General features: G+C 51.7%; 1 protein-coding gene across 5 annotated transcripts in view; it reads right to left on the bottom strand.

The window, feature by feature from the left end:
- CLEC16A (C-type lectin domain containing 16A) overlaps nt 1-26,222 on the bottom strand; it is a 234,824-nt gene that overhangs the window by 119,778 nt on the left and 88,824 nt on the right. For all 5 annotated transcript variants that reach the window (XM_059881547.1, XM_059881546.1, XM_005224670.5 and 2 more), the window contains 5 exons: nt 18,722-18,844; nt 15,318-15,427; nt 14,482-14,526; nt 10,538-10,588; nt 6,884-7,012 (listed from right to left, as the gene is read on the bottom strand). In XM_059881547.1, coding sequence (XP_059737530.1) covers nt 6,884-7,012; nt 10,538-10,588; nt 14,482-14,526; nt 15,318-15,427; nt 18,722-18,844 — 458 coding nt within the window. The remainder of the gene's footprint in view (nt 1-6,883; nt 7,013-10,537; nt 10,589-14,481; nt 14,527-15,317; nt 15,428-18,721; nt 18,845-26,222) is intronic.

The following is a 26,222-nucleotide window of genomic DNA, read 5'->3' as shown; positions in this document are numbered from 1 at the left end:
CAGATGTCTCTCTACAAACACAGTGTGAGAAGCCCGGGCTCATGAATGTGAGGGCAGATTCCCACAGGGCCAAGTACTCCACCTGGGTGAAAGCGGGGCTCCCATGGGCATCTACAGGGTTTGGTGGGCCATGTTGGCCAGCCCCAGAACTCCAAGAATCCACAAGAGAAAGGTGAGATACCGGGATTAAAGGTCATCTGATCATCTTACTGTCTCCCTAAACCACCACCACTCTCTCTGCATACCCCTTGCCTGCCAGGTACGGGTTGGGGTTGCATTGTGTCACGCATTCGAGCCTTTTAACCACCCTGAGTGGTTCCCATTTTATAGACAGGAAACCGAAGCCTAGAGACGTCAGGCAGACAGCCCAAGGTGATTCACCTAATAACTGACTCCAAAGACTGTGTCCTTCCAACCACATGCCTTCGCCTTCAACAAAGTGAAGCATTAGGACCCACGCTTTTATTGAATGTTTTTCTTGACTTTGCTGAATTAATGTGCAAACTGAAATGTATTACTGAAAACGAAAAGAGTATTCTTATTCTTTCGGATGCTTCCATAGAAAGATTGACTCAGGAAGAATGGATTAGATTTGGAAAGGCGTGTCAGCTGACCAAATTTAAATATTAAGAGAATCGGGCATGTTCAGGGTGGTATGGCCATAGACAAGCTTAACTATAAAGAAGAGACCTTTCCAGTTTGCTTCCATGCAGTGGGGAGCAAGCAGAGCCCCACGAGTGGGGCAGCGGATGGCTTCCAATCAGACAGACCTTTAGTCCAACCTGAGTCAGGTGATCCCCCAGGCCTGGGCTGGAGCTCTGGAAAAAGGGTTCCCACCACCCCAGATCATGGGGCCACCCTGAAGATGCAAGGAGATAGTACAAAGACCACCCTGAGCCCCAGGGCCGGACCTGGAACAAACACTCAGCCTGAGCCCTCTCCCCTGCCACCTTGGCTGCACGTGCAAGCTGATGAGCTCAAGTGACAGTCACTCAGGCCAGGAGCCCACCGAGGCCATGGAAGCCAGTCATTCTTAAAAGAGTGCTGAAGCGCTTTAGAGTAAGCACAGCCCCTTGGGAAAGCAATTGGCAACACTGACAGAGTCACCAAAAAAAAAAAAAAATGTTCATACCCTTTGAACCAGAAATTCCACTTCTGGGAACTTATCCTAAAGAAATAAGCCAAAAGAAAGGAATCACTGTATTCGTCAAGCTGCTTATTACAATTTAGCTGAAAATAATGTAATACTGGGAGTAACCAAAATGTCCATCAGCAGGAAAACGCCTAAGGAAATTATGGCAAAAGTCACCAGATAAACTTTTATGCAGGAGTAGGAAATTAAGACTTATTAAAACTGTATCACCGTATGAAAAACTTCTTGCTCACAATGGAAAGAGAAAGGCAGCAAGGATGAAAGCGAGTCTACGGCCCGCGCCCCCTGCAACCGTGAAAAGACGTGTCTGCAGACAAAGCTGGGAGGAGACACACGAAGTCTGCGTTGTTTGTTTAGGGTGATGAAATCTCCGGAAATTCTTTCATCCTACTTTTGAAACTCTGTGAGATGTTATTGTATTTTCTTTAACGCACAATATACATCCAGAGAGTAAAAGCAAAATATCCTATTTCTTCAAAGTCAATAGCGATAAACACAAAAACTGTTTGCAGTTTTATGAGGGAACAGGGAAACAGAACTGGAGGGACAAATACAACTTCATGCAAATATCTTGATTTCATAATGGCTTCCATGGTTACTCCATAAAGACGGCTAGTGGCTTAAATTCAGATTCTGGTATTCATCAGAGTCCTCTCCTCAACTCTCTTTTCTCTGGTGTTAAGCATCAGTAGGTTTTGACTGTTAAAAGACTCGATTTCTGGAGAAGGAAATGGCAACCCACTCCAGTATTCTTGCCTGGAGAATCCCATAGACAGAGGAGCCTGGCAGGCTACAGTCCATGGGGTCGCAAGAGTCGGACACGACTTAGTGCACTGTCTCACCCCAGAGATCCTGCCACATATACCACAAAAACCAAACATCCCCCAATGACCTTGGCCCCACTGTTCCAATCACTCCCAGGTGGGAATTCAGGCACATGTCCACAGAGGTCACAGACAACATACATACGGTTCTGTTATGTCCCATATATTACCCTTTCATGTCCCAAGGAAGACATTTTCTCTTAGAGATTTTCATTTAGTGTATCTTTAAAAAAATCTTGTGTTAAACTTGCCTCCATCTTTTTCTTGGGTAAGGACAACCCAGAAATGGCCCTTTTGTGTCTGTGATGTTGCCATTCACAGCTTTCTTGATAGGCCTAGTACAATCTTGAGAACAGGGTTGCTGTATGCTGAATGTCAGACGGTAGCTCTTAGCTTTGCCTATCTTAGGTAGTTACGCTGTGCATTTTTTATTGGTGTACCATGTTTGATTTGTCCCTAATACCTTTGAAGTTTTTCTGAGAAATGAATAATGCAACATGAACTTATTAAAATACATTTTAAGCCTTTAAAAAAAAAAAAAAAAAAAGACTCGATTTCTTTCCCACTCCACCACTCTTCAGCACCTCACCGCTGCTCTCTCCCATCTGCTCTCGGCAAGAGCTGAGAGGCAGCACACGGGAGGAACCTGGGACTCAGAGAAGCTAAGTAACGTGCTCAGGGTCACACAGCTGAAGGTGGGATGCTGCCTCAGCCGGTGTGGCTTGTGTGCCTGTGCTCCTTAACTGCTTCTCTCGACTGCCCTTCCACGTGGGGTGGGTCCAGCTCAAGTCCAGGTTCCTCCTGCATGTTCTCGTCAGACCCCAGGGGTCCCTGTGACCACATGTCAACATGAATCTCCCTTCTCAGCCGCAATCACTCAGTGGCACTCTTGCTATTTTGGTCTTATTTTGCGTTATTTATTTTCTTTCTATTCTTGCTTCTTGCCCAGTGCCTAGAAAAGGCTTGACAGATATGTCGAATGAAAGAATAAACAGTGTAATTTGCAAAAGGCAAGGGGGAAAAAATGGCTTCATTGTCAGATGCTTCCCTGCGGCCTGCAGGGCCCTGGCCCTCCTCTACTGTCCGCTTCATTCGCTTTGTTCCAGTCACCCCCCACCTCGGACACTCTTTACTCTTCCTCATCTCGGGCCTTTGCACTCTCTGCTCCCTCTGTCTGGAAAGGGTCTCCTTCATGTCTTTGCCTGGCTGGCTCCTCCTCACTCCCCAGGTCTCTGCTCAGACGTCACCTCTGCCAGGCAGCTTCTGCTGGTCACTCAGGCTAACGCAGTGCCCCCTCTGTCCTTCAGAGCCCTCACAGCAGCCTGGTTTCGCCCCTGAGCGTAAGCTTTGCCTCTCTGCAGGCCGGGGAACGCCCAGGGGCAGGCCGCCTTTCCGCTCACTCCTGCACCCTCGGGGCAGCACTTGGCACATAGTAGGAGTCCAGTGGCTCTTTGATGAATGTACAAAGGAATGATTCACCACGAAGGGTGGTTTGAACTTCTCTGACAAGTCCTTAAGGAAAATAAAGGGTGGTATTTCTGAAAAGCGTCAGCCTCCTAAAAGTTAGAAATGCCTACACTTGGCAGGGGGAAAAAAAAAGAAGGAAAACCTCTGAATCCAACAGGACGAAATGGAATGTTCTCTGGATACGAGCAAAGGACTTGAAATAAACCGCATAAGTCTTCAATTGCTTGCTAAACCATACACTTCCTCTAGCTCACATTCAGAGCGCACCGCTGTGTTCTGCTGTCTGAAATGGGCCTAGGGGCTAAGCTGCAGGAGGAGTCCAGACAGCTGCCTGGCATCAGGGGCTGGGCTGAGGTGAGAGGTCGAAATTCCCCTTCAAAAGTGGATCCTGGAAATCAGAGGGAAACTTCTGGGGCCCATGGCTCTGCGTTGAGGTGGCCAGCCCTCTTATCTCATCCTGCCACCTTCATCCTGGCTCTAAACCCAGGGACACCAGACTTGAGAGCTGCCTTTATAAACCCGTTGGACAGACAAAGGTCACATGAGAGACCGCAGGGGCTCTGGTGCTTCCGTTGGCAGTGTGAGCCCTGCAGCCCATCTGGGGCAAGGGATGGGGGCAGCAGAGTCCTGGGATCTTGAGGATGAGGGAGGAAGACCCCCACCCTCAGGCACCACCACTGGCCTTATGCTTCTGCCTTTCGCGGGGTCCTCCCGAGGACCCTGGCAGGGCAGGCAGCGGTGGCTGCTGGCTGGGTGAGGAGACAGCAGCTCAGAAGAAGCAGGAACCGCGAAGCCCAAGCAGCCCCGCCCTCTGCTGTAGGCCTCAGCCTGGAATTTCTCCCATGGACCAGCAGCATCTGCCCAGGCCAGCAGGACAAGATGCCAGGGACCAGCCAACCAAGCCGAGGCCTTCGCTGTGCTCCCAGGGCTCTGAGACATGCCCCCTGCAAACCCTCCAGCGCCACCACTTCCCACACAGCCGGCCCCACGGGGGCTCCAGAAATGGTCTACAACTCTCTGTGCATCCCAACCCTCCCGCCGCGGTGCCCAGCCCATCCCCCACAGGCCCAGCTCAAGGAGCAGCTCTCTGTGCTGCTTGCCTCCCTCCCCAGGTAGGATTAGGGGCCTTGTGCTCCTGGAGAAATAGCCCTGGCCCACGGATGTGTGTCTTTCACTTTCCACTTTCATGCATTGGAGAAGGAAATGGCAACCCACTCCAGTGTTCTTGCCTGGAGAATCCCAGGGATGAGGGAGCCTGGTTGGCTGCCACCTATGGGGTTGCACAGAGTCGGACACGACTGAAGCGACTTAGCAGCAGCAGCATGGATGTGTGCAGGCTTCCCAGGTGGCGCTAGTGGTAAGGAACTCGCCTGCCAAATCAAGACATAAAAGATGTGGGTTTGATCCCTGGGTTGGGAAGATCCCCTGGAGGAGGGCATGGCAAACCACTCCAGTATCGTTGCCTGGAGAATCCCATGGACAGAGGACGCTGGTGGGCTACAGTCCACAGTGTCGCAAAGAGTCAGACATGTCTGAAGGGACTTAGCATGCATGGATTGGGGCTGCTTTTCCCATCCTTGCCCTTTTAAGTCTTTTCCTTGAGGACTGGGGCTGTGTTTCCTGGTGTCCAGCACTGAGTAGGACTAATAAATACAATGAAGGCAGCAGTGGGAGGCAGGGGGTCAGAATGGCCACACTGCCTGGGTTGAATCCTGGCTCTGCGACTTATCAGCTGGAGGACCCTGAGCAAATCACTCGACCTCTTCGTGCCCCAGTTTACTCCTCTGTAAGATGGGGATAATACTAGTGCCAACCTCCTAGGGTGGCTGTAGAAATATGTGAGGAAATTCTTAAGAAGAACTAATATGAATGATCCACTTTGTCACAAAGGCTATGTGCTCATATAACTGTTAAGAAAACCTGACGGACTATGGACCAAAAGGAAGGCAGGATGTGACCCGGAGCAGCAGATCCCGCATTCACAGCCTCTGGACCTTCTAGTTGAGGGGCCAAGGAGAACTGGGACGGGGTCCTCTCTGGCCTGGAGACATAAGAGCTGGACTGGGCATGTGTCTTTGCCATTATCCTGCTGGGGAGCATCTCTGAGACCAACCAAAGGTCAGGGTGAGTGTACCCACTCCATAAGGAGTACAGAAGTGACACCCGTTTGTTGGAACCAGTCTCCCCATAAAAGCCAACACCACGGATGTCCAGTGCAAACGCTGCCACCCACAAACAACCGTGTGCCTGGCCACGGGGCCTGCACACCTGTCTGGGAGCACGAGGGAGCCAGGCATCACTGGCTCAGAGAGAGTGAGCCCTGCGGAGAGGGCGGTGGGTCTGGGCAGACAGCAAGGAATGCAGACTGACTTTAGTCACAGGTCCAACTTCCTCTGTGCCCCAGCCCTGCCCTGCCAGGCTTGCAAGGCAAACTCTGAGGTGGGTCCAGTGAGTCAATCCCGCTTCTCAAAAAGGTCACAATACTTCCTCCACTCTGGGTACACTTGGATTATCTCAGAGAAAGGCTTGGCCTGATAACAGGAGCAATGAGGGCAATGGATTCCTCTAATTTATCCACACCTCCACATCTCCAGGGAATGATTTTCTAGGAAAGGGTTATGGTGCTTTCTAAGAAAGAAACTGTGATCTGACCAGGAAGATAAAGTACCCTGAACAGCCCCGCGAGACAGCTGCAGAAAAAAAGTGCTGATAACGGAAGTGCACACGGCAGCTGGGTTCTGAGAACTAACCTCTTCACACACCTCTCCCGCAGGCCCCAAAATAATCACAACGGCATTTGTGTGTGTCTTGCCCCAAGATCCCTCAGATACCTTAACGCCACGCCATCTACAGGGGTCCTGGCCTCTCAGGGTTGATTCTGCAGCAGCCTCACCTGCTCTGCATCACCATGCTCCTTCAAAGGAGCCCGGCCCTGCTTCCTCTCTCAGAGCTCTGGGGCTGGGCCGGCTTCGCTCAGTGAAGGCAGCCTGCCTGCCACCAACAGCTTTCAGTCTCTGCTGTAACAAACGGCAGGGACTTCCCTGGTGGTCCAGTGGTTAAGAATCTGCCTTCCACTGCAGGGGACCTGGGTTTGATCCCTGGTCAGGGAACTAAGATCGCACCCGCCGTACAGCAACTCAGCCCATGTGCCGCAACAACTGAATCTTCTAGCCACAACCAGAGAGAAGCCCACGGAGTGCTACAAAGACCTGGCACAGCCAAAATTAAAAAACAAACGCCCAGACAAAAGGCAGTGCTCGTGGGAAAGCTAGGCCCTTGTGGATGGTGGGGGCGTGGGGCTGGGGGTTGCTCTCTGGCTCTCTGAGAGCGAGCTAGAAGGTGGGTCTGGATGTGGTCAGAGACCCTTCCTCTCCTGTCCTAGGGGTGCTTCCTGGTGAACGGCTGCCCAGAATAGAGGCCAAGGCCAATGCCCACTCACCCGCCGGGTCTTTTCCACGTCACCACATGGCAGTCGCTTCACAAAGTCGATGCCAGTCAGCGGCGTGCCTGTCGGGGGCAGCAGGATGGAGGCGTCCATCATGAGATATTCCACGTTCATGGGCTTCATCTGGAAGACAGATGGTGAAGGGAGGCTCGCTGAAGGGAGGAAGGGGCCGGGGCAGGCGACACGGGCCTCTCACCTCCACGTGCTCGTATTCAAAGGAGCATCAGCCCCGACGCAGCCTGAGGTGAAGCCTCGAGGCAGCCAGATGGGAGAGATGTGCCTTTCTGTTTTCTAAGCTGCAGATTTTCACGCACGTGCAGTGACAGCTCAGACACCTTGGAGAAGCTGCTGCCCTGCTGTGAACAGCTCTGCTTTCTCACCCCGAGTTCCCCTCCCCTTAGCAGGGAGACAGGCCTCAGGAAGGAGGCCTGCCCCTTTGTGGCGGTCCCCTTAGGGTAGTCTGCCTGCGGTGCGGGGCCTGACTGCCACCCGCCTGCTGCCCTGGCGCTTCTAGCTGTGATGGCAGCAGGTGGAGTGGCACAACTTCCGTTCAGGGAGTTCTGAGTGCGGGCAGGCGGGGAGCTAAAGGCTCTGCATGTCATCTCCTGTCCAGCAGGGAGATTCCCGAACTTGGCTCAGGGAAGCTGAGGAGCGGCTGCGGGCCCACATGGCTGGCTGGTGGCAGAACCAAGACACGGACTCAGGCCTGGCTCCAGACACACTATGACCCATAATGTGGTTATGACCCACACAGAACCAGCATTCCCACTTCCCTCCTCTTCCCTGAACTTCTTACCTGGGGGAACAGAACCAAGTCACTTATTAAGCACCTACTACACACCAGGCCCCTGCAGGGCTCACCCTCTCCTGTGTGGCTGTCCTATACTACAGAGGGGACCACTGAGTTCAAATGGAGGGCACATGCCCACAACCACAGGGCCAGCCGGGGGCAGAGGTGTCTGCCTCCTTCCACGGTGCTTCCAGGAAGCCTTCTCTGATTACCAAGACACATGCTAACATCACCTCCCCTCCTGGAACTTTGCTGCATAAGTGAAAGCATTAATTACTCAGTCATGTCTGATTCTTTGCAACCCCATGGACTATAACCCATCAGACTCCTCTGTCCATTTCCCAGGCAAGAATACTGGAGTGGGTTGCCATTCCCTTCTCTAGGAAATCTTCTCGACCCAGGGATCTAACCGGTGTCTCCTGCTCTGCAGGTGTATTCTGTCTGCCTGACCCACCGGGGAAGCCCCAGTGTATCAGTACCGATTGCTTAATGTACACGTGTTGCTGGACACAGACACCGGGCATCATAATGGAGTGACATTTCACAATATTCATGGAATTAATTTTACTCCTTTAAGTATCATAAGCTTCTTCATGTCTCCCTTTTTTAGAAAGTGGTCTTTAGTCATATCACACTTCCTCCCCTCCTGTAACATAAAGCCGACTAAATAGGGCAGGACTGTGGAGATGGCTCAGTGGTCCAGAGACCTGGAGAATAGGGAGTCCCTTAGCTCACCACCTTCTTCTTTGGGACCCATGAAGCCTTCCTCCAAAGGCCTGAGGTCCACCGTCCCAAGTCCTTTATCCCTTTATCCCAGAGTGGGGTAGCAAGGCCCTGTCTCCTGCCCAGAGCGCCCGTGGCACGGCCTTCCTGCGGCTCCCTCAAGCTCCCTCTGCTCCACCCCTCCGCTCTCTACTGCCTCCCAGCAAACCCCCTCTAGGACTCCTGCCCATTTCCCCTCTGCATGAAGCAAGAGGTGACAGGGGAAAGTGAAAGGTCAGAAGTGAAGGCCCAGCTTTGGCAGCACCCAAGGGCCTGGCCCACTTTGAGCTTAGTGGCTGCTTTCCTAAAGTCTGGGTTAATGGCTGACTTTGGGCACGTGTCAGCCTTTAATTCCCTAGAGTGTCAGGCATTGTGCAAGATGTAAAATAGATGTAATTGAGACAAACAAACAACGCAGGAAGCTCCCTATGGTGGGAAGGAGAAGAACCAAATATCTGAATATTCATGGTTCTGAACCTCTACAGGAGGCAGTCCCTAGGTATTTCACAACCGGGAAAGCCCTGTGGTTTGGGCCCCATTTTACAGATGGAAAAGTTGAGGCCCAGAATGTTAAGCAACCCCCCTGAGGTTGCAGTAAGTAAGTAGCAAAAGCAGAAATGGAGTCGGGGTTTCAGAGCCCAAGCCTTTCTCTATCGCCAAGTGACACATAAGCCTTGTTTATACAAGAAGCCAAACTTTTGGAGAGTTATGTTGTGGAAGGGAACGTCACGGGCGTAACAAAGATGGCAGCTGAGCACTGACTCTACTCTGCTCCACTTCATGGTCCCAAGAGCAGGAGCCTGAGACTCTCTTTCCAGGGTGGAGGGGATGGTGGGTGTGGCCATCAGAGGTGTGAGGCGCCCATGAGTGCCTCGCAGAGCACCAAGAGGAGGCCTGGGCGCTGCTGGGGCTTTTCTGTTGGTGATTATCCCAACTTACCCTCTTCCTTGAAAAGCCTCAGGGAGGCCTCAGACATGCTGCGAGCAAGAATATGGTGAGGGCCCAGCTGTTCAGACACCCAGGGACGCATCAGGGAGCCACACAGCACATGCTGTCTTTTTCTTGTTGACATTTTAAACACTTGGGTTTATTGTAAACGTCCTGAATCACTTCACTCTTTGGTGAGAAACGTCCATGAAAAGAATCATTTAGCACCGAGTGACTGAGTCTTAACTGAGGGGCAGGTATTGGGGAGATGATCAGAACAGCACAACCTTCAATCTCCCACAACTATCTTTTCTCATGATTGTGCCTGCTGGACAGAGACGGGGAGACCGTGGGCTGGCACGGCAGGTGCAAGAAGAGCCACACTAGGGAACATTCTGATGGCACAGTGAAGAAGGAGGTGGCATCGTACTGTGCCAGGCAGGGCAGGGCACTGGGAGGTGATGGCTGGGCAGCTGTGGGCACCTCCCCCAACCTCTCTGCCTCTCGTTTCCTTATTGGCGAAAGCAGGATAATAGCAGCAGTGACTCACATCAGGTTGACATGGAGATTAAGAGATTTCATATGTACAACTAAGTCCACAATCAAAAACTATGCCTATCAATTTATCTACAAACAGAAACAGACTCACAGACTTAGCGAACAAACTTACGGTTGCCAGCGGGGAAGGATGGGGGGAAGGGACAGTCAGGGAGCTTGGGATGGACATGTAAACACAGCTACACTTGAAATGGATAACCAACACAGTCCTACTGTACAGCACAGGGAACTCTGCGCGACGTTATGCGCAGCCTGGATGGGAGGGGAGTTTGGAGGAGAGTGGATACATGTATATGTCTGGCTGAGTCCTTTTGCTGTCCACCGGAAACTATCATAGCATTTTTAACTGGCGATAATCCAATATAAAATTAAAAGTTTTTAAAAAAACTATGCGTATCAAAGTGAATCTTTCTAACCCATCTTATGACTCAGCCCAACTTAGGGGGAGTGAATGTCATCTGAAATTTCACTGCTGAGGATCAAAAGGCACCGTTTTCAATGCCCTTCCCCACCCATCTCTGCCATTTGAACAGAAAGCCCCAAATTAGATGAGTTCTCTCTCAGTTTGGCAGGACAAGCTTGGCCGCGAGTCCTTCTGGCCCCTCACTTACCGTCATGCTCCTGTACTCATCTTCAAACATGTCCAAAAAGATTTCTTCTCCCTAAAAAGAAAGGAAGGAAAAAGAAGATTATGTATATTTTTTTTTCCATAAACAACAAAGGATTATAAACTCCAGTTCGCGGCTTTTGGGTCATCTGTTTCTTATTAGCGAGTTCTCATAAACCACCAGGAAGTGAAATACACACATGAACATGCACGCGCGCGCGTGCACACACACACGCGCACACACACACACTTGAACGAAAGCCCAAATATCAAATTGCACCTCAACGGTTTTCTCCTTTTCTCCAAGCATGTGTCATTATGGATTTCTAGTGTCGAGGCAGTCAGTTAACCACAACAACAAAAATCACTTCATGTACAATTAAAATATAAAAATGGTTAACATTTCAGGTATTTAACATGATCTGTTTGCTTGGTTGGAGAAAATAAGAGTGTGGGTTAAGCTGTCATGTTAAAGCTGACAGAGGCTCCGCACGTCTGGAAGGAAGAGAATGATTAGATATGCTTAAAGCTAACATTATGTGGCTTGTTCCATTTGTTTCTGAGGCGTGCCTTTGGGGGCTTTAGAGTGCCTGCGGCCCTGAGGGCCCTCCCAGAACAGGGTGGTGGGGAGGAACAGCCCTGAGACTCATAGACCAGGGGCTAATCTCAGTTGTTCCTCTCTGAGCCTCTCTGTTTCACTGCAAGATGGGGTGTCTGGCCCCGTCCGTGCAGGTCAATGTGAAGATGATATGAGTTAATGAACATGGTCATTATGATCACCCTGGACAGGTCTGCAGCCCGGCAGGATAGGGGCTGTTAGCACTGGTCTGGCCTGTGTCTTAAGTCTCCCTCTCTCCCCCAGTACTGTCTCTCTCTCTCTCACACACACACAGTTGGGGTGGGAAAAGCAATAGGTCCTTTATATGTTTTTCCAGTTATCAAAACTATTGGCAAACTTGAAAGTTCTTGTTTGGTGTGAAAGTGAAAATGTTAGTAGCTCAGTCGTGTCCAACTCTTTCTGACCCCATGGACTGTACCGCTAGGCTCTTCTGTCCATGGAATTCTCCAGGCAACAATATTAGAGTGGGTAGCCATTCCCTTCTCCAGGGGATGTTCTCGACATAGGGAGCGAACTCAAGTCTCCTATGCGGCAGGTGATCTGAGCCACCAGGGAAGCCCCTTTGGTATGAGACCCACAAAATAACCACAGAAATTATCCTTGAAAATATTGATAAGCTCCTGATATACTAAGGATACAAACCTTAGAGAATAAAAGAGAGAGAAACCTGGGTTGGGAGAAGGGAAGGGAAGTGAAGTGAAGTCGCTCAGTCGTGTCCGACTCTTTGCAGCCCCATGGACTGTAACCTACCAGGCTCCTCCCTCCATGGGATTTTCCAGGCAACAATACTGGAGTAGGTTGCCATTTCCTTCTCCAGGAGATCTTCCCGACCCAGGGATTGAACCCAGGTCTCCTGCATTGTAGGCAGACGCTTTACCATCTGAGCCACCAGGGAAGTTCTGGGAGAAGGGAGGTGTGATCCAAATACAGACCTCCTTTTGTCACTAAAAAAGAAAAATCCTCTGGGAAGATGCCTACCTATGTATCTTCCTGCTTTTTGCAATCCAGAAGCTTTTGTGGGGAGGGTGGGGAGGACTGACTAAGCTCAGTTACACTGGAAGGAGTGTCAAAGATGACTGTGCTGAGGACTCATATCCTCACTTCAAGCCCAAGTGGGGTTGGGGCCAGTCGGGGACTGGGGTTCCACCCCGGAACATGGGGCCCACTGTGGTACTACCCTCTTCTGAGCACATCCAGAGTGCTGCAGCTTTGGGGGGTCATCTGAGCCCCACAAGGGGCATTTCCAGATTATGTGACCTGGTTTTATCTCAACAAACACTGACAGTAATGGACAGTGGCTGAAAAAGTTTCTTGCAAGGAAAAAGACTCGCGGGTATCTATGTATACAGGTAACAGCCGTTTAAAGAGAGTACAGTGAATGAGAGCACAAGTGAACCAGAAAACGGCAGTGCTGACGCCTTTCCTCCTCGGAGGAGGATCTCTTCATCAGTCAGATTACGAGGGAAAACCGCCACTCACTGGATCCAGAGAGAGCTGATGTGGAGGCCAAAATATCAGAAAACTACCAGGGCTGTCTGACATATGGATGAACCAGTACTGACAATGATGAGCCCTGCCTAAGTCCACCTTACCCTTAAGAAAAGAGGGAAACAAAGTCACCACAAGGCTGTATCTTAAAGTGAATCCCCTGGAAACTGAACCTACACATTTTCCAGATACTGAAGGTCATGGGGGCGCTTTATCAATTCTCACTAAATTCATGAGAAACATTTAGAGCCTGTGTGAGGTTTCTCAGCACAGAGGCACACTTCATTTTATTGAGCTTTGCTTTACTGAAGCTGAAACTCCAATATTTTGGCCACCTGATGCAAAGAATTGACTCACTGGAAAAGATCCTGATGCTGGGAAAGTTTGAAGGCAGGAGGAGAAGGGGACAACAGAGAATGAGATGGTTGGATGGCATCACCGACTCGATGGACATGAATTTGAGCAAGCTCCGAGAGTTGGTGATGGACAGGGAAGCCTGGCGTGCTGCAGTCCATGGGGTCGCAAAGAGTCGGACATGACTGAGCGACTGAACTGAACTGAAGTTACTGTTTCAAAGATACTGCATTTTTTCTAAACAAACTGAAGGTCTGTGGCAAATGCTGGCCATCCAATGACTGCATATTTTAGCAATAAAGTTTTCTCTTTTAAGGCAGCACTAGGCCTTTGCTGCAGCTTGAGCTTTCCTTAGCTGAGGCGTGCAGGCTGAGCTGTCCCCTGCTACGTAGACTCGATCTTAGTTGCCAGCCAGGAATCAAATACTCGTCCTCTGCATTGGAAAGTGGATTCTTAAACACTGGACCATTGAGGAAATCCTAACAATAAAATTATTTTTAATTAAGGTATGTACAATCCCAAAGGCAATCAACCCTGAATATTCAGTGGAAGGACTGATGCTGAAGCTCCAATACTTTGGCCACCTCATGTGAAGAGCCGACTCATTAGAAAAGACCCTGACGCTGGGAAACATTGAGGGCAGGAGGAGAAGGGGATGACAGAGGATAAGATGATTCAATAGCATTACCAACTCAATGGACAGGAATCTGAACACACTCCAGCAGACAGTGAAGGACAGGGAAGCCTGGTGTGCTGCAGTTCATGGGATCACAGTCAGACATGGCTTAGTGACCGAACAACAGAAACACATTTTTTAGACACCATGCTATCGCTCACTTACGGTACAGTGTAAGCATAACTTTGATTAGCAGTGGGAAACCAAAACATTTGCTTGACTCTATTGTGGTATTTGTTGTTTTGTGGTGGTTTGGAATCAAATTCAAAGTATCTCTGAGGTTTGCCTGTACATATATATAAACAATACACATGCATACAGTTTATAAATTCATATGTAATTCAGTAATTTTATACCTATGCATGCGTGCATGCTAAGTCACTTCAGTTGTGTCCAACTCTTTGTGACCCCATGGACCCCATGGCCTGCCAGGCTCTCTTGTCCATGGGATTCTCCAGGCAAGAATACTGGTGTGAGTTGCCGTGGTAAGCACATATAATTCACGAACACAAAAGTTCCTACGTATAATTTAGTCGTATGAGTATCTGTATATAATTAATGGTTTATATGTAAATTCATCAATAAAAAAACTCATATATAATTGATAAATAAACAATCCCACACTAGGGGTGAGTCCTCAAAAGTTGTGCTGATAAGACAGCGTGAGCAGAATAGCACAGAGACCACTGTGGCGGAGCAGACAGAATGGTACATTTTTACTCAGGACCCAGAGGGTGTAAGAAAGGACTGAAGACACGACAGTCCTGTTTCTACGACACACACTGCTGTCCCCCGAGCTCCGGCAATTTACCTTATAGAAATGCCGCACCAGGTGGACGCTTTCTTCTCGGGCTCCCTGTTAAAAGAGAGGGAAGGCATGAGGGGGCAGGTCTCACGGAGGTGAGTGAGTTGGGGCAGGCCACGGATTCTGAAAGCTGAGTCTATAGAAGACAGATGCTGGGCTAATAATCTTAATCCATAAAGTGGTTCTTCATGGGGGTGGTGGAGAAGGAGCTCAAAATAAAACTGGGTGAAGGACAAATGATTCAACCTGATGACTTGGAGAGCTGTTGACGTGCAGTTCTGTGAGGGAAATGGGTTCTATTAATAAAATACGGCTGTGATGACTCCGCTCTTTTAAACAGAAAAATTCACTTGTGAACGTGTGTGTGAGGGTATATGTGTAGCTGGAAAGACACACACCAAGCATCAACTATTGTTACTTTTTACTCCTCTGTACTTTTCTAAACTTTCTAAAACAAACATGAAAAATAAGAGGGAAAACAACAAACGCTATTTAAAACATGAGTGTACGCAGTAGCACGATAAACCATAAATGAATAAACATGTGTCTGTACATGAATACAACTTCCAAAATATAAAAAGAAAAAAATCCTGGAGACAAATACAGAGCCAAACACTTACAAGAGAAACTGCTAAAATTCGCTAATTAAGTGGGCTGCTCGGGGCCATCTCAGTGGAAGGGCAGGTCCGTGGGGACAAGTGGGCAGGGGGTCGGCAGGGCGTCTGTGGCCCGTCTTCCTCCTGCTGGTGCCTCGCACACCCGGGCCCAGCTACGACCTGGACGCAGGGGCTTCCCTGCGACCTCCCACACCGTGGGCCTGGCGCGGCAGGAACGGGCCTCACCTCCAGGCAGGCCAGGTGCACGTCCTTTATGATGCAGCCTGTGCTGGTCACGACTTGCTGCTTGAGGAGCAGACAGCTCAGCTCCAGTGTCGCCAAGCGGATCTTGCCGTCTGCAGGGCACACTCGGGTTAGCCATGCCCACACCCTTATGTGCAGTCAGTCTCCTTCCTTCCTGACTTGGAGACCAGCAGGTCAGCCGACAGGCCCCCCACATCCCGTGGGGACACAGAGGGAACTGCCACATGCTAATCCCCTTCCCAATCAACTACAGTTGAAAGTTCCCATCAAAACTGCCTGTGCCAAACGCTCCCCAAGCCCTCTTATGGGGGAGAAGGAGGCAGGAAAAATGGGTAACTGATTACTAGAGACCTAGAAAGTGGCTGTCTGTGGTCGCTTTGCTTGTCCAGTGGTCCTTCCCCTCCTTCAGGGACCAGAACCCCTCTTTCCTTTGGAGAGTCAACAGCCCCACTCGTGGTCATGGGATGTGGGTGGGGCTATCCTGCTCTCCCTGCCTCGGGGTGGGGGGCACAGCCCCCAGGCTGGGTGGGGCCATCCAGGCCCCTGGTCACAGTGCCCGCACAGAGGACCAGCAAGGGAGCCAGTCACAGCCAGTGAGGCTCGATTCCACAACTCGCTGGAACCCCTGCGCTCCAGACCCGCTCCCCGTGCTGAGCTGCAGACAGGGACAGTGATGGGCCCCACAGTGGCCACCATGCCCACATTTTCACACTCCTGTGTTCTACAACCTAAGCCCCGAGTCCTGCCTTCCACCACTCAGCGTCTCTCTTACAGCAAGTCTAGAGCCTGACAGAGAAAGGGGAGGCGGGAGAGGCAGGCAGTTAACTGGCCAACACAGAAGGTTGCAGAGCCCGCAGATGAGCTTGCCAACACTGTGTGGGTCCCGGGTCCACTGTGCCTACGGCCAGAGCCCAGCAGACTCGAAGTCACACAGGCCAGCAGACTTGTCTGTATTGTCTCAGTGAGTCTGAGCTGGGCTCCTGTCAACTGCAGCCGAGTCTTGACTAACACAGCCTGCTGTCCTGCTATGAGCTGGGAGCCGGGCTCCTCAAGGAGCCTCTCTAAAGCCCCACTGCAGTGGGTGCTCTGCAGCCTGAGGTTTGGAGACGGGAAGGGGCAGGTTCCCAGCCTCACTCGTGTGGGCCATGGCGGACTCAGGTGTTCTGGATGCCAAAACCCACACCTGGCATCATCCCTGGAAGCACCCGTGACTGCCTGACTGAAGGGCATCCCGCTCTCAGCAAACTCCCCCTAGGTCTTTAATGGGGAAGGGCCTTCACATAGGAGGGGCCAGGAAAGGGGGGCTCTCCGGGAACAGTGGGGACCAGGATGGGCCACTGGGGAAACACTCAAGGCAGACACATGGCTGCACACCTCCCTGCCCGGCTTTATGCCTCCTGTGTCAGGGGTTGTGGGGGAGAGGAGGAAGATAGGTGAGAATAGAAATCCATTTGCCCAAAACTGAGCAGGTAACATACAAGAAAAACTAGGCCTTCCGAAGCACAATACAAACCCAGCCCAGGCAGAGGCTGATCGGTCTTGGCTGGGCCACTCTGCCCGCCCTGGCCCAGCAGCACCCACCTGCCTGGCCTCCGCTGAGTGCTGGTGTTCTCTGGAGCACAGCCTGGCTCCCAGCCACCCTGTGGGCCAGGTCAGAAACACCCCTCCTGCTGCCTCTGGGGAAGCAGACCGTGATGCTCCACTAGGACCCTTCTTCCTTTGTGAGCTCCTGGCGAGTTGCTGCTATTCCTCCCAAGGGTCTGTCTCTCCAGCGAAGCTTCCAGATTGTCCCTCTGAGCTGCCCCAGTGTATTCTCTTCAGAAATCCAGGCAGTGCTACACACTGTCCTCAGGAGGGCTGATGACCCTCCCGTCCCTGGAGGGTCCTCCCTAGCACCCAGGCCACATTCTGCCTCCCCGTCACCACGCCACATCTGGCTCCCGCCACTCCTGCCAACTGGCCCTGGGCCACCATTCTCAGGACCATGCTCTGCCTCCTCCACCTGGACCTTCAGTAGAAACCGGCCCCACCGAGCGTCCCTTGGTCCCAAGTGACCACATCTTTCTTGTCATTCAAAACACCCTCCTCCGGGACCTCTTCTCCCCACATGGGGCCTGGGCCAGGCTCCAGAGCCGGCTCCCCTGTATGTCACCTCCAGAGATGGACAGTGGCCCTGGCCTCAGTCCCAGATACGCCTCTCTCTTCTGTGACTTTAAAAAGATCTATGAGCCCCACAGAGTTACTTCTGGCCTTGACCCTGCTCTGAGGCTTAGATCCCATCTCCACATGGACCCCAGACTGTCGGGACTTCACAGAGGATAGGGTCTTCATGTCCCCTACTTCCTCATCCTGTACCCTCATCACTTGCACACAGAGGCTGGAATACAGGAGCTGCTAAATAAACAGCTGTTGGGTTTACCGATACCCTGACATCACCCTTTAGGCTGTGGACCTGGCTCTCCAAGCCCTTGCGGTCACTCCCCAGCAGTCACGCTGTGCTCTGACCACCACTCCCCTTGACTTCTGAGGCCCTCACCTGCAACTACATTCCTGGCCCCCTACCTTCCTGAGCCCACTGCCTGGACTGCTCCTGCTAGCTCAGCTCAGTGGTTCTCTCCCCACCAGGCAGCATCTCCGTCGGGCCCTTTCCTGGGCTCTCACTCACACCCTGATGATCTTTTTTCCTGCCTTGCAGTCAGGGTCTCTCAACCGTGGCACCATCGACATTTAGGGCTGGACAATCCTTTGTTTTGGGGCTGCCCTGTGCACCGTAGGGTGTTGAGCAGCACCCTGGCCTCTGCCTACAGAATGCTAGTAGCACCTGTCTCCAAGCTGTGACAACCAAGAGCGTCTCTGGACACTGTCCCCTGGGGACAACGCTGCCCCCAGGTGAGGACTGCTGCGCTACTTCATTCCACCTGCTCTTCCCAGCCCTTGCTGTGGCTGCAGGTCGGCACTGGCCAAGGCCTCAGAACTAGGCTGACACCGGGCACATATTATCAACAGCACCCAACCCCACCTTCCAGCCTTCCCTTTCGCTCACCCTTTCAGCCTAGTCCCTGTTCAAATGTTCATGCTTAAATGTGGCCTCGGCCACCCTGAGAGGAGGGCTGCAGACACTGGCACAACCGACCAACGCAGAAGTGAGTATGGGAGGAGAAGAGAGGGAGAGTCTGGCACAAACACCACGGGGGACGGGAAGAGGAGGAGGCCCCAGGATGAAGACAAGGCTGGACGGGAGGGTCCGGGGGGCCCAAGGTGTGTGTGCGGCAGGGGAGCGGCTGAGCTCCGCCTGGATTCCCGGCAGGCCGGGGCTCCTGGGGCTGGTGTGGGGCTTGGTCCCTGCAATTCCCCCACCCCCGGGAACCACCCGCATGCCCGGGCACCTGGCTGGGCCGCATTGTTCATGATTCTGATGAGTCTTTCAGCCAGGAGGTGGTTGTAAGTGGTTTTCTCGGCTGCAGTGGGCACTGGAAGCTGGATTCGCTCGAGTTTCTCAGGATCCATGCCTGGAACAGAGAGAAGGGGCCGGCTGTCAGCGCAGCCACCTTACCTTGTCCTGGAAGGTCCCTTCGAACTTAGCTTCCTCAATCTTGGCTGTCCACCGTCCACCTTCCTGACTGCTGCCGCGACCAGGTACTGCCTGTGCTATGACTTACCTTAGAGTTTTCTGTAACTGGAACTTAAGCAAATGTATTATTAAAGCATACACTTTCTTTCTTTCTGTTTTAGCCCCGCCATGCAGCTTGTGGGACCTTAGTTTTCCAACCAGGGATTGAACCCGGGCCCCTGGCAGTGAAAGTGCAGAGTCCTAAGCACTGGACCACCAGGGAAGCCCCTAAAGCATACAGTTTCCATCACTACTTATAAATGGGAAACCGGGATGGCTGCAATGCTGACAGCAACAAGGCTTTCGTGTTTCAGCCAAACAATGTGGACTGGCTGCTCACTGTAGACTAAGGCCCACTCTGTTAAAAAGGCTGACGGGCAGGTACGTGATAGCTGTTGAGGTCACACTAGCCTGACCGGTGACGTGCTTCTGGGCACAATTGGGAGGGAGGGTGTTGGGAAGTGGGTAGGAGAGGAGCAACTTGGGCTTCACTGTCTTTTCGGGGCTGGTCTGCAAACCCCCGAGGCCACTGCTGTGTGAGACACGTCCCACAGTGGGGGTGGGGGAACAGACCAGACACAAAGGAACCTGCAGTCCTGCCCAACGATCGCACCTCCAGTTCTTAACACCAAACTGGTGAGCTGGGCCCCCAAGGGGCGAGCACACAGGCGGCAGAAAGGTGCCCATAGAAAGGCGCAGATAGGACAAAACCGACAGAGTGGATCTGTGTTTAAGGCACAGAGGGATCACTTTTCTTCCAGTGAAATCTATTAATAACTGCGTTTCAAAGATGAAAGACAAGACGGGAAGAGGAGGTGGGAAGCAGATGACACGCTCAATCTAACTGAACTTAGCGCCACTTTTCCTAAAGCAGGACCTGGGGGCTGGGGTGACAGGACGACTCGCTGGGGCCACATCGGCAGGCCGAGTGAGGGACAAGAGGTGATGCAAAGCCTCTTGTCTAGCGTGGCTCTGCAAGAAAACTACACCCGCAGAAAAGCTCCCAGAAACAAACCTTTCACTTGCTCCATGCTCAGGGAGCTGGGAAGGACTGTTTGTGCCTGAAGCACGTCTTTTCCTGTTATTCTACAAAAGGGGGGAAGGTGGCACTTCTGGGAACTCTTGAAATACGGCCCCTTGAGTCCCACATGACGCTTCATTTAGAACCTTGACAAAATAGCGGAGGATAGCAGTGAAGAGCTGATCGTCTGGATTCTAAGTGACTCCCACGCTCACACGTTGACGTAATAAACCATAACAATATATCTTGCTTTATTGAATTCCTTCCAGATCAGAACCGGAGGCTAAGTCATGCCAAGGAGATAACACGAGTAGGGGAGGCCCGAGGGCTGGAGGTGGGCAGCTCCCTCTCTTATGACCGCACCGACGTGGCTTCATCAAAAAAATTTGATTGCGATGAAAATTGAATTTGTTGGTTCTGTATCCCATCTTAATGCTAAATGTCTTAACTCTGAAACGTTCTGGTTTATTAAACGGCAGGAGGGACATCGACTAAATCTTTCTGTCGTTTGTTGTTTTTTTATTTTCCTCCAGAGATGTCAACACCGTGTGAATCTCTCTCTACTCTTTCCTTCCTGGCCCTCTGGAAACTGTCAGTCAGTGGTTCTGCGGAAAAAAAAAATGGCTCCTTGGCCTGTCCGGGGCATCACCCAGCTCCGTGACCCCACCATCTGCCATCCCACTTCAAAGATGGCAGACGGAACCGGCTGCTGGTTCCCCGGGGAACGTGGGGGCAGCCGGCAGGGCCAGTGACACCCGGACTCGGACCAGCTCTTGCATTTCCAGGATGCATTCCATTTTTATCTTTCCCATTATTGCCCCGACTCCCTTAGGATTTGTCAAAAATGAGAAAATCTGTGGCAAAATCTTCTCTCAACAGGAAGAGAAACCTGCCAAGGTTATCCTGACCTTCCTCAGCCCCACTCTCTGGGAGGCGGGGAACCCCGGGGACTGAAACACATCCTGGCTTCAGAGGACCAGATTCCAATGCACCCTCTTCCTTTAGGGAGGAAATTAAGGCCCAGGGATAAGTCGTGTCCCCAGGGTCAGAGAGCACGTTAGAGGAAGAGTCAGAACCAGGATAATTCCCCAGGTGGACAGGATCCAGATGGGGTAGGGGCAGCACCCCCCACCTGCAGAGCCGCCGGCAGCACCAGCGTGCGAGGGGCCTGCTATGGGCTGATGACAGCCACCGCCCGCCTGCAAGGCAGTGCTCCTCCCTGCCCGGCTCCCTCTCCCCCTGGGCTCCTGCCACACCGGGTTCCTCTGTTTTGATGGTTAAGCTCCTTGACCCACAGTCTCCTTGTTCAATGGAAATGATCACAGAAACTGCGCACCCCAGGCTTACTGTCAGGACCCATGCTCAATGGTGACTTGGCATCACCACATGCTGATAGGAATTTTTACTTTGAATGTGGCTTAATGGAGTTCTGTATCAGCTGTACTGTAAGAGGAAAGAAAAGATCGGAAAACAACCTAACCAAGCTAACGTCGAGCTATTTCAGAAGGCCCAAAGAAGGCATGCTGCGCTGTCTGGGGGCAGCGCAGGGGACGAGCAGCTTGGACTGGATTCTGAAGGGTGAGCAGCCCAGGGACGACCAGGTCGTGCCAGGCCCAGGGGCAGGGCAGGGAGTGCGGCAGAGCTCAGGGAGAGCAGGGCCAGGGGCTGTGGGCGGAAGTGATGTGGCCAACTCTGGCAGGAGGGACCGGCAAGGTTTGGCTGCCAGGACCCCTCGGGCGGCAGCTAGCTGGTGACAGGAAGTGTTTGTGCTCCAGCCAACTCTGGAGTGGTCTCTGTCTCCCCACTCAAGGTGATCTTCCTGCTTCCGGCCCTTTCCCCCAAACAGACTCCATGTGGCAAGTCATTCTGTGTGGTAGATTTTACCATCAGTCAAGATGAAGCAGAGAGCAGGCTCACATCACACAACACGTGACAAAGCTTTGTACACAGCCCCTCTGGGCATCTCTGATCTTCCCCCAAAGTTCCTGCTGGGCCAGGCGCCTTATTCCCTCCCCACCTCTCTCTTTCTCCCACCTCGGTCTCTAAGACATTCTTCTGGGTCCTAATAAAACAGTGGCTGACAGCTGTGAATGAACAAGGTCAACTTGATCATATGACAAAGATATGCAAGGGAACAAGCGTGTGTACAGATGAATGGATAGACAGGCACACACACACACACACACACACACACACACACACACAGAGAGGTTTACACACACACACAGGTTTCCAGTCACTGAGAAGCAGGTTTTGTTGCAAACCGGCTCTAGTTCCTTTGCTAGTCATTTCCCTCTGACTGAAATAAACACTGTAGATAACATATGGTCCTATTTGATTCAGCCCTTAAGTGCCGAGTGACAGACAAATTCCAGAGAAACCCAGATGCACTTCACGTGGCCTGGGGAGCCGCGCTCGCACGTCCAGATTCCAGCAGACCACGCGCTTCCTCGCTCCCTCCCTGCCGGGTCAGAGCGAGCCTGCTCGCCAGTGAGTCAGAACAGTCTCCCCTGCCATCGCTCCCACCCAACAAGCACGGGGCTAGGGGCAGGCGGGGCCCAACTCCCAGCTAACTCACTCAAAGAAGCCCAAAGAGAAGGGAAGGGCGAGGTTCCGTGATGTCAGTGACCAGCTCCTAAGTTTTCCCCTGAGTTCTGGCTTCTGGATTCTTTCTCCTCACTGGAAGCCCCCATTCAGGACAGGGGTGGAACAGACCCAGGCCGAAGTAACATAAAAAGAAGTGGACAGACAAATCTGCACAATAATGCCAGGTAAAAGTCACAGTCAAAAAGCTCTTTTCTCTCTCTCTTTGGCTAGAGTCATGCAAGCATTGCCAGCTTTGGAAAACTATAGACCAACTATTTCGAAAGCTAACCAGATGTTGGGCTGATTTCCAATGTACTTCCAGTTCTGATTATGTGTCAGTCGAGATCCAGAATGATATTTTGCCAGTTTTCTGCAGGGTGAAAGCCTCCTATTATCTTTCAGCCTTTCTCATACCTCTCATCCTTGTTCCAAGCAACCTCTCAGCAAAACGAAAGCCCAAGATCCTTCTTCTAAACAATGATAAATGGTGGTGGGCAGAGTGGGGGAACCTTTAAAAAGACAAAGCTGCAAAACTCCCCTCCCCCTCCCCCCGACCCCTGGGGCCAGGGCCCTGCAGACTTGACAAAGGACAGAGGACTGAATCTGCTATTACAGACAGGAACCAGAGTTCATTACTGGCCCTACTGACTCACAACGAGCGCCTCCCTCCAACCGGTCAACCCTTTCCACTGCGCGATATTCATTTTGGTGCAGCATCTAATCTATTATGATTTACTGGAAGGCCTGAGCTAACATTTAGTTTTTATTAACATTGCTTTTATGTTAAAATTGTCCTATGATGAAAAATCTATCGGAAAGAGGCCATTTCATTAGGGGCCCTGCTGAGAGGGCATGGATCTGGAAAAGAGAGGCTGAAGGTTAAGTGCAGCTAACCTGCTGCCTAACCAAAACATCACCCACCCACACACCCAGCCCTCCCACTGCCACCAAACAGCCCCTGCCAAAGGCAGCCATGTGCCTCCAGGCCAGGCTGGAGCAGAAACCAGCTGCCACCAAACAGCCCCCACCAAAGGCAGCCATGTGCCTCCAGGCCAGGCTGGAGCAGAAACCAGCTGCCACCAAACAGCCCCCGCCAAAGGCAGCCATGTGCCTCCAGGCCAGGCTGGAGCAGAAACCAGCTGCCACCAAACAGCCCCCGCCAAAGGCAGCCATGTGCCTCCAGGCCAGGCTGGAGCAGAAACCAGGTACAGTCCCCTGGCCCCACCGAGGCAGTTTCTCCTGGGGGTGCCCCAGGTACCTGGGCCTCTGGGTGCTGAACTAACACCCCAGATTCCTCTCCAAACCTGCTCAAGAGCCCACCCTTGCTGGTTCTGGATTTGCTACCACTGGTCACACAGCGGCAGGAGGCAGGGCCCTGGGCAGCACCCAGACTCCTCCTGTGGTGCCCCCTCCCACCCAAAACAAAGTTCCCCATCTTAGTGAATGGCCGCATAAAGCTGCCCTCATGTCCCTCTCACTCAGCCCCCACATCCAGACCATGAGCTTGTCCTGGCTCTAACTCCAAAATATATCGTTAAAACCTTCCAGTTGTCTCCATCTCCACAGCCAATGTGCCATAATTCAATCTACGTTATTCCCGCCTGGACTACCGCAACAGCTTCCTAACCAGCCTCCCAGCTTTCCCCGACACACCTCACCCCTCACCCTCCACTGACTCACTCTCCATCCAGCAGCCAGGGTACTCTCCCCAAAATTTCCATCTGTTTATGTCACTCTTCTACTTAAAAAATCCTCTAGGTGTTTCTCACTGCAATTGGAATAAATTCTAAATTCCTTCTCCCAGCCTTTAAGATTCTCCATGATCTGGTCCCTGCCCACCTAGCCAGCCTCACCTTGAACTGCTTTCTGTTACTCAAACCTGTAAGATCTTTTCCACCCCAGGGCCTTTGCACCTGTCATTCCCTTTGCCCAGAGCATTCTTGCCCTAGAGCTTTGTGGGGCTGGCTCTTTCCCATTCTCAGGCCTCAGCTCTGATGTCTGTTCCTCAGAGAAGCCTCCCCAGACCACCCCAGCAGGCGACCCCGCACCCTTGGCTTTCTCCACACTCGCAAATCACAGCCGCCACGCTGCCTTCACCTCCACCACCCTTGCCTTGCTCCCTCCACAGCAGCCACACTCGCCTCCAAGAACATCTCTGTTTGCTACGCCACTGGGTTCTCAATATTAACCACAGCGCCTGGCATCTAAGAATGGCTTCAGAAATACTTGTCAGAAGGGTGAATGAGTAAATAAAAGGAAAGCATTAGCAGGAAATGGAAGGAGGAATTAAATTCCCTCGAATATAGAGTCCCACTCTTTTAGGAAGATGCCAAGAGAGGTAGGTGGGCTCCTCACCAGGATCATCTCTCCGTCCACATCAAGGAAGGAGGGTGGTGTGTAAGCCTCTGCTTTTCCATTTCACAGCACACGTTGGGGCTCCTAGAAGGAAGCCCGTCAGCAAAGCCAGCCCCCCTATAAAAAGTCTGTCCTTGTGCCCCCGGCCCCCCCTGGAACTGGGCACCCCTCACCCACTCCCCAACAGCAGTTTCCCTGCGGAGGCCCTGAGCGCGGGCCGCCAGCAAGAGAGCGGTGCGGGGGAGCTGCCACACGGTTCAGAGGTGGTCAGTCAGAAACTTCGGGCAGAGCGCTGGCTGGGTGCCAGGCGCTGAGCTGAGTACTCAGTACTGTGTAGTGCAGGAGGCTGTCAAGAGAGACACGGCCTCTGCTTTCAGAGGCCCAGTCGTTCCAGAATGGGAGAGAAAACATACAGAGCAAAAGCAGTACAAAGAAGTGCTGTGGGAACTTCATGGAAATTAAGTTCTGCTCTTCTAAAGGTATTGTGAAGAAAAGAAGACCAGCCACCGACTGGGAGGAAATCTTTGCAACACACACCTGATGAAGGACTTGTATCTAGGATAAAAAGAACTCTCAAAACTCAACAGTAAGAATGTGGCCAATTCCTTAAAACATGGGCAAAGGATATGAAAAGATACTTTACCAAAGAAGACGGTAGACTCAGCACTTAAAAAGCTGTTCGACATCATTAAGCTTGTGTGTTTGTGTGTTAAGTCGCTTCGGTTGTGTCTGTGTCCCCACGGACTGTAGCCTGCTAGGCTCCTCTGTCCACGGGATTCTCTCTCCAAGCAAGAATACATGCCCTCCTCCAGGGGATCTTCCCAACCCAGGGATTGAACCTGCGTCTCTTAGGTCTCCTACACTGGCAGGTGGGTTCTTTATCACTAGCGCCACCTGCAAAGCCCCATTAGTTGTTAGGGAAATGGAAATTAAAATCACAAAAAGACACCACTACAGGTATCCATTAAAATGACTAAAAATAAAAAGGTGGCCATGCCAACCACTGGTGAGGGTATGAGGCCAATGGCACACTCGTGCACTGATGGTGGGAGGTAAGATCACACAGCTGCTTTGGAAGACAGCATGGCAGTCTCTGAAAAACAAACACACACACACCTGTCATATCATTCAGTCATTTCACTCCTCAGTATTTACCCAAGGAAAAAAATGCAAATACGTGTCCAGAGACTTATATAGCAATGTTCGTGGCAGATTTGTTTGTAATGGTCAAAAACTGGAAATGAACCAAATGTCCTTTAACAGACAGACAGGTAAACAAACTGGTACATTCACACAGGGGAATATGACTCAAAAG

This window comes from Bos taurus, chromosome 25, assembly GCF_002263795.3.
Source record: "Bos taurus isolate L1 Dominette 01449 registration number 42190680 breed Hereford chromosome 25, ARS-UCD2.0, whole genome shotgun sequence".
In the NCBI taxonomy this organism is placed as follows: Eukaryota; Metazoa; Chordata; class Mammalia; order Artiodactyla; family Bovidae; genus Bos; species Bos taurus.
The sequence above is the reverse complement of the archived record's forward strand: the minus strand, read 5'-3'. Positions and strand labels throughout refer to the sequence as shown.